The 8,949-nt window shown below is 39.2% G+C and overlaps 1 protein-coding gene across 7 annotated transcripts in view; it reads left to right on the top strand.

Annotated features, from left to right (window-relative positions):
- Window positions 1–8,949, top strand: part of LOC144976708 (choline/ethanolamine transporter flvcr2a-like) — a 79,156-nt gene that overhangs the window by 66,201 nt on the left and 4,006 nt on the right. For all 7 annotated transcript variants that reach the window (XM_078921065.1, XM_078921064.1, XM_078921063.1 and 4 more), the window contains 5 exons: window positions 839–980; window positions 3,465–3,603; window positions 5,290–5,427; window positions 6,426–6,493; window positions 7,852–7,955. In XM_078921065.1, the coding sequence (XP_078777191.1) occupies window positions 839–980; window positions 3,465–3,603; window positions 5,290–5,427; window positions 6,426–6,493; window positions 7,852–7,955 (591 nt within the window). The remainder of the gene's footprint in view (window positions 1–838; window positions 981–3,464; window positions 3,604–5,289; window positions 5,428–6,425; window positions 6,494–7,851; window positions 7,956–8,949) is intronic.

The raw sequence follows: 8,949 nt of genomic DNA, 5'->3' as shown, positions 1-8,949 counted from the left end.
TTCTTCATGCTGGCTAGAACTTTTCATATGTCTTGTGATCAGAATGTGTAAAAGTCAAAACATTATCAAATGTATGTTGTTTTTCCCTCTGGATACGCTTTAATGCTCGCCGGAGAAATATTTCATACGGGCGTCCGCCTTTGTTCCGATAGTTTAGAGCCAGTGTTACTGAGTTACCATGCGTCATTAGGAAGGAAGAGACGTTACGACTATTGAATCCTTGTTACCCTTCGAATAGGATATATTCTATCGTAAAGTACTTTCCATCATGTCTAACAGACCCGGCTACCCATTTACTGCTGTGAAGGACAGGGGTTGGAAAAAATCTCGACTGCACTCGAGATCGATCTTGGTCCCTTTGCGTGTGAAGCAAGTGCAAACGCTCTATCTATCAATTGAGCTATCAGGACCTTCCCCCCCCCCCCCCCCCCCAGTGTGGGGCTATGAGTTTATACGAAGTAAGGCTACCTAAAAATATATTTTTTAAATTGAGCTTTATATAGCGTAATATCCACTAAATGTGATCAAAGCGCTTTACAAGGGGTCCCTGGTCAACAGCAACATTTAACGTGTAGGACGGGACATGACGCCTGTTAGGCGAAATTACAGTTTTTCGGACAAAGACAACGCTGTTAACGGCCAGGTACTCATTTTACACCTGAGTACGGTAATGTGAGTAAAGAGCCTTTTCCAAGGACTCAACTAAATAATGCGCGGAGCGCGAGACTCGAACCCAGGACCTTCCGATCCGAAATCGAGTGTCATACCACTAGACCACATAGCGCACACTAGACCACATAGCCGCACCTACCTACCTACATTCCGTCTCATCCTGCAGGTTTTCAATCTTGATGGTGGGCCAGACCATCTGCGCCATAGCACAGATTTGGGTTCTGGGGATCCCGACACGTCTTGCAGCCGTCTGGTTTGGACCAGATCAAGTATCCACGGCCACTTCTATCGGAGTGTTTGGAAACCAGGTATAGATAGAATGCGCTTGGCCAAGGAGTTCACAACATTGCCATCCGGAAGTATAACGGACCAACACACAAACTCTGTGTAACCATGAACTTTTATAGTCGGGTTAATACAGTTTAGTGAGAACAACTCACAAACGCGGATGGCAAAAACAATAACAAAGGCCTGAGTGACGTCATCTGCATACTATCTCTAGATAGATAGATAGAATTAAGTTCACGTGACTCAGGTTTTTGTTCTTGTTTTTTTTTTTTTTTTTTTTTTGCCATCCAGGTTTGTGAGTTATGCTCACTGAACTGTATTAACCCGACTATAGATAGTTCGAAGATGACGTCACTCAGGCCTTTGTTATTGTTTTTGCCATCCGCGTTTGTGAGTTGTTCTCACTAAACTGTATTAACCAGACTATAAAAGGTCATGGTTACACAGAGTTTGTGTGTTGGTCCGTTATACTTCCGGATGGCAATGTTGTGAACTCCTTGGCCAACCGCATTCTATCTATAAACGTTCATGGAAACACACAGTCTTGTGTGTTGGTCCGTTATACTTCCGGATGGCAATGTTATGAGCTTCTTAGCCAAAAGCATACTATCTATAGATAGATAGAATTAAGTTGACGTGACTCAGGTCTTTGTTATTGTTTTTTGCCATCCAGGTTTGTGAGTAATTCTCACTTAACTGTATGAACCAGACTATAAAAGTTCATGGATACACACAGTTTTGTGTGTTGGTCCGTTATACTTCCGGATGGCAATGTTATGAGCTTCTAAGCCAAAAGCATACTATCTATAGATAGATGGAATTAAGTTGACGTGACTCAGGTCTTTGTTATTGTTTTTTGCCATCCAGGTTTGTGAGTAATTCTCACTTAACTGTATGAACCAGACTATAAAAGTTCATGGATACACACAGTTTTGTGTGTTGGTCCGTTATACTTCCGGATGGCAATGTTATGAGCTTCTTAGCCAAAAGCATACTATCTATAGATAGATAGAATTAAGTTGACGTGACTCAGGTCTTTGTTATTGTTTTTTGCCATTCAGGTTTGTGAGTAATTCTCACTTAACTGTATGAACCAGACTATAAAAGTTCATGGATACACACAGTTTTGTGTGTTGGTCCGTTATACTTCCGGATGGCAATGTTATGAGCTTCTTAGCCAAAAGCATACTATCTATAGATAGATAGAATTAAGTTGACGTGACTCAGGTCTTTGGTATTGTTTTTTTGCCATCCAGGTTTGTGAGTAATTCTCACTTAGCTGTATGAACCAGACTATAAAAGTTCATGGATACACACAGTTATGTGTGTTGGTCCGTTATACTTCCGGATGGCAAACTTGTGAGCTTCTTAGTCAAGCGCATACTATCTATAATAGGCTAAGGGCTGACCCACACCGGAGACTGACTCAGACGACCCGGCACTGCCGTCATCTGCCGTCTTCAGGATAAAGACGTCGGGCACGGAAAAATACTAAGTATAAAGAGAAGAGCCGCTAGACCTACCCATACCAAGCACGAAACAAACCAAAAAAAAAAGTCAGAGGACGTCGGGTGCTTGGTGGTATAGGTAGGTCTAGCGGCTCTTCTCTTTATTCTTTGTATTTTGTTCGTGCTCGACGGCTTTATCCGGAAGACGGCAGAGGACGGCAGTGCCAGGCCGTCGGAGTCAGTCCCTGGTGTAGGTCAGCCCTAACCCTTGATGAATTGGAAGCAGCAGAATTTTGACGTCACACCGCCCTCCCTTCCGGTTCAAAACTACAGAATGTATACACTTCAAAATTAATTGTAAACGTGGCATTTAATAAAAGTTTATTTATTTTATAAGTATAAAAATATTTATTAGTATCACTATATTTTTCTTCTCTATATTTAAAATAAAGGTTGAGCTTTTCTCTGGCGCAATATCCACTAAACGTGCCAAAAGCGCTTTACAAGGGTCCCTGATCAACAGCAACGCGTAACAAGACATGAGGCCTGTTAGGCGATATTACAATTTATTCCGACAGAGACAACGCTGTTAAAAGCCAGATACTGATTTTATATCTGAGTACGGTGAGAGAATGTGAGTAAAGAGCCTACTCAAAGGACTCAACTATGCACCGAGCGAGGTGTAGGTGGTGGTGGTAGTGACGATGGTGGCGGTGATAATGATTAAGATTTTAGTGGTGGTGATGATGATGATGATGATGATGTTGATGATGATGATGATGATGATGATGATGATGATGATGATGATGATGATGATGATGATGATGATGATGATGATGATGATTAGGAGGAGAAGGGGGAGGAGGAGGAGGATGGTGGTGGTGATGATGATGATGATGATGATGATGATGATGATGATGATGATGATGATGAAATGAGGAGAAAGAGGATGAGGATAGTGGTGGTGGTGGTGATGATGATGGTGATGATGATGATGATGATGATGATGATGATGATGATGATGATGATGATAATAATAACGATAATAATCCGCAGGTTGGAATCGCAGTCGGGTTTTTGACCCCGCCCTTAATGATCAAGATGGGGGATTTAGACAGCATGGGGTCAGAGTTCAGTGTCATGCATTACATGACTGCCGGCGTTACGGTCGCTATATTTCTGTTTATAGTTATATGTGAGTAGGAATTTGTTTGAAATTTATCATGATCATCACCATTATCATCATCATCATCATCATCATCATCATCATCATCATCATCATCATAATCATCGCATCATCGTCGTCGACGTCGGCATCATCATCATCATCATCATCATCATCATCATCATCGTCACCACCACCACCACTACCACCATCATCATCATCATCATCATCATCATCATCATCATCATCACCATCATCATCACCACCACCACCACCACCACCTACGTCAAATCGTCATTGCCATTGATATCAAGAAGAATCAAGACAACTATCCCCTTTTAAAACTTATTGTAATGGCATGACAGTTCCTCTTGACATTGAGAGTAATATTATGCAATAATATACAATTATTACACTTGCCTTTTTGGAAGTTCTGGCGTGTTCCAAATCGCTGTACCGAGCTTGGGAGTACGGGTTGGGAACAAAGTTCGAATTCCGAGACGCAAGAGTGTAAGAAATCTTTTATTCTGCCTTTCAATCGATTCCAAGGGATGAAGAACGTATGGATAAAAAAAAGGGCCTAGTCATATTTTTATTACTTCCAAAATACTTATTTTTCAAATTTCTACATAATTTGAAGATATGAACATTTTAAAAATTAATGTTTGACTAAATTATTTGACAATAAAGGCAAATCAATTTAACATACACTGAATGATCATCAAAAAGATAGATAACCTAGAGCTTTTATATAGCGCAATATCCGCTACATGTGCTCAAAGCGCTTTACAAAGGGTCCCTGACCAACAGCAACACGTAACATTTAGAACGAGACATGATGACGCCTGATTTTACAATTTTTCCAACAGAGACAACGCTGTTGACAGCCAGGTACTCATTTTACACCTGAGTACGGTGAGAGAATGTGAGTAGTAAAGAGTTTTCCAAGGACTCAACGTATGCGCCGAGCGAGGCTCGAACCCAGGACCTTCCGATCCGAAAGCGAGTGCCATACCACAAGACCACATAGTCGCACAATTATATAGGCTACCTGTACTGTTTCCCCAACCCCATCCAAAATCATAGAGTGACACTGACCTTGGCCTTCGTAAATTCATAAAGATCTTGGAAAAGTTTGTATGAAACAGTGCCAGACAAAGCAAGAAAAAAAATACAAGAAAAAATAACATCCCAAAAATGTGATGATACATTGAAATTTTTATATTTGCAACTATTGGACCCTTTTAATAGTCTAAAATAAAAATGTTATAATTTCTTTTCCTTCTTTCTATTTTAACTCACTCAATCCTAAAGATTTTTGCTACTTTTCAAAATTGGAAAAAATGTATTTAAAATGAACATGTAAATGAATAGTTTTATTCAACTACCATTAACATGTAAAAACTATAAACATTAGCTTTGATAGTACGCCTTTAATTTGTCTCAGAAAAATGTAATTAAATAGGCACGGGGTAAAAGTAACCCGTGTGGACTACGGATATAGTCGGTGTCAGGATTGAGTGGGTTAATGTTTAAAGGTCATTCCTGGCTATTGAATTTCATAGAACTGGATTGTTTTGGATTGTTTGTACTTCTTCTTATATTGGAGCGTGTGATTCCCCATTTTCATGTGTTAATTAACCATCACTTTATCACCTCTGCCCCTCACCCCCCCCCCCCCCACGCACACACCCGGCCTCCCCTACCCCAACCCAGTTTTCCGGAACAGTCCACCTCATCCACCCAGCAAAGCCCAGCTTATAGCAGTCCAGATGGCCCAAAACGAAAACTACCTCAACTCTTTATACAATTTTTTTCATAATAAACAGTTTATCATTCTCATGGTGGCTTATGGTAAGTGTTCATGGGCGGTCGGTCTTATAAAGGGCATAAAAGGAAATATTATGTGTGCGTGGGAGGGGGGTGTGACAGAGAGGGAGTGTTGAGATGAGAGACAGACAGAGAGGGAGAGAGAAAGAAAGAGAGAGAGAGAGAGAGAGAGAGAGAGAGAGAGAGAGAGAGAACGGGAGGGAGGGAGACAAGAGGTATGTGGCGAAGGAGAAGGAGGAATAGGCAGAGAAAATGAAAAAGATAAAGAGAATTATACTTTTAGACAGAGTTTGAGAGAGGCACAGAAAAGATGAAACCAGGGGAGAGACAGAGAGAGAGAGAGAGAGAGAGAGAGAGAGAGAGAGAGAGAGAGAGAGAGAGAGAGAGAGAGAGATCGCACTATAGTGTGGTGTGCCTTGAAAATTAAAGTGCGTATTTATTAAGCCAAAAACGTCCATTGGTACTTGAATCGAAGGGAAGCAACACCAAAATATTCATCCAATTTGAATATTATACTGGATTACTTCCCTTGTCCCTGGACAAAATGATTCTCTTCATTATAATAACGATGGCAAAGAATGTATGTTGTAAATATTAATTGAAATTCCTATGACTTTTCTTGTTTTCTTACTTACAAAACCGTTTCTCTGGAGTTTAAAAGAAACAATGAAAATGATTGAGAAAATGAAACTTATTTGTGGTTTATATCCCCAATGCAAAACATGTCTAGATGAGATGATATATCTAAATTTCCCGAAATGTTTTGATACATCAACTTGAATAAAGTGTTTTTGTTATTATTATTATTATTATTATTATTATTATTATTATTATTATTATTATTATTATTATTATTATTATATATTATTATTATTATTATTATTATTATTATTATTATTATTATATTATTATTATTATTATTATATTATTATTATTATTATTATTATTATTATTATTATTATTATTATGATCATTATCAACCCATGCTCATCATTAATTATTTCCTTTTCTTTCCTCTCCAGGAGTGAACACGGGTTCATTCTATGCCATATCAACGCTTCTCAACAACATCATTCTCAATTATCACGAGGTCTGTTTTGTTTTGTTTTTGTTTTTTTTTGTGTGTGTTTTTAAATGATTAATTGTTTGATGATGAAGTGAATCATTTATCATTAACGGATAAATCAAATGTCCGGCGATGTGGTCTAGTGGTACGACACTCGCTTTTGGATTGGAAGATCCTGGGTTCGAGCCTCGCTCGGCGCATAGTTGAGTCCTTGGAAAAGGCTCTTTACTCACATTCTCTTACCGTAATGAAGTGTAAAAAAGTGCCTGGCAGTAAACAGCGTTGTCTCTGTCCTAAAAAAAGTTATAATATCGCCTAACAGGTGTCATATCCCATCATACATTTTAAGTGTTGCTGTTGTCCAGAGACCCCTTGTAAAGAGTTCTGAGCACGTTTAGTGGATATTGCGATATATAAAAACCTCAATTTTTAAAAATGTCTTCACAACTGTATAGCATTTATTTCCCCGTGGTTTCAAAATGTCCAATGTCCCTCATATTAGTTCATTTATCTCCCCTGTTTCCAAGGTGTGTGTCCTGTCTGTGGCCCACGTAAGACATGTTATGTAAAAGCTCAATACGCTTCAATAGTCGTGACGTCACTTTCCTCGTAATGACGTGTGGTAACTTAGTAACTGGCTCTAAACTATCGGAACAATGGCGGACACCCTTATGAAATATTTCTCCGACGAGCATAGGAGAAGAAAAAAAACATTATAAATCTGATCATGTTTTGACTTTTACACATTCTGATCACAAAACATGAAAAGTTCAAGCCAGCAAGAAGAATAAAACGTACCGATTTTCTTTGTTTAGAATCGCGATGGCCGCCGTTGCTGGACGACGTGACATCAGACTATTGAATCCAATTGACTACACTTAACTCTTTGTTATTGTTTTTAGCCAGCCATTTTATGAGTAATTCTCATTAAATTCTATCAATCATTCTATAAACGTTCACAGTTACACATAGTTTTGTGTGTTGGTACGTTATATCCGGCTGGCGAAATGTGGGCATTTTGGCTAATCGCATTTCATCAATAGAATTTCGTGAGAACTTCTCATTAAAAATGCCTGGCTATAATCAATATCAAACAGCTGTGTGACGTCAATTTTGTTCCATATATATAGATAGAATGCGCTTAGATAAGAAGCTCACAACATTGCTATCCGGAAATATAACAATCCAACACAGAAAACAATGTGTAACCGTACACGTGTATAGCCTTGTTAATATAGTTTAGTGAGAATGATTCATAAACGCGGATGGCAAAAAAAAAAAAACAATAACAAAGACCTGAGTGACGGCAACTTCATTCTATCTATGTTTACGAAATTGTACTTGCTATTATTGAGTTGGTATTCAACGTTACTTATCCCCAGGGAGAGGAGGAACACGCTGGCCAGATTGGATTAACGCTGATTCTAATGGGAGTTCTAGGTGCTATCATTGGGGGGATTTGGCTGGACAAGACAAAAACATTCAAGTAGGATTATCTGGCTAACCTCTCTTTACACATCTCTATCTCTTTCTTTCTTTCTTCCTCCTCCTCCTTCTCCTCATCCTCCACTTCCTCCTCCCCCTCCCATTCCTATTCCTCCTACTCCCCTATCTCCTCCTCCTCCTCCTCCTCCTCCTCCTCCTCCTCCTACTCATCATCTTCCTCCTTCACCTCCTCAACCTAATCTTCAATCTTAGTTTGAGGAGGTGGAGGAGGACTCAACTATGCCCCGAATGAGGCTCGAACCCAGGACCTTCCGATCCTAAAGCGAGTGTCAAATCACAAGACCACATAGCCGCACTACTCTGTTGCATCGGCGTCTAATATTGAGTAATCACATACTAAAGTTTATAACATAGGGGCCCATTATTATCTCAAACTTTGCATTGAATAATATGCTCATTTCTAACAATCATAAGATGTAACTCCGCTAATCTAAATTGAAATTAATGTTTTATATAGCATACAATATAAATTTTGAAGGGGGAAAACCATTTCCTAAATTTATTTCTCGTAAATGAAATTCACTTCTCAGATGAATAAGAGAAGCTGCAACAGTTGAATGTTTTAAGTCAATATAAAGTTCTACAAAGAATTGAACAAGTGTGTATGGAAGGTGCCAAACAAATCAAGAAAGAAAAATACAAGAAAATCAAACCATCCCAAAAAATCAGCCGACCTTGACTGGGGATCGAACCCCAGACCTTCTGATTACCAGTCAGACGTGCTACAATGTTCAGTTCTTTATCTTACACCTGTGCTCCTTAATTTCTTAATTTATCATCATAGAACAACGTACATACTTTAAATATTTGTAATTTGTGTAAGTTTATTTAATATAGTGTGCTCTGTGCGTGATGTTTTGTGTGTGTGTGGGGGGGGGGGGGGGGGGGGGGGGGATGCAGTTGTGCCCATATGTGTGTATTCGTATGATATGTGGTGTATGTATCAGTAACGACATGCACAAATCTGCAGGTGT

The sequence above is a fragment of the Berghia stephanieae genome, chromosome 7 (assembly GCF_034508935.2).
Source record: "Berghia stephanieae isolate SIO BIC M18660-M18661 chromosome 7, UCSD_Bste_1.3, whole genome shotgun sequence".
Classification (NCBI taxonomy): Eukaryota; Metazoa; Mollusca; class Gastropoda; order Nudibranchia; family Aeolidiidae; genus Berghia; species Berghia stephanieae.
This window is presented reverse-complemented; position numbering and strand designations above follow the sequence as displayed.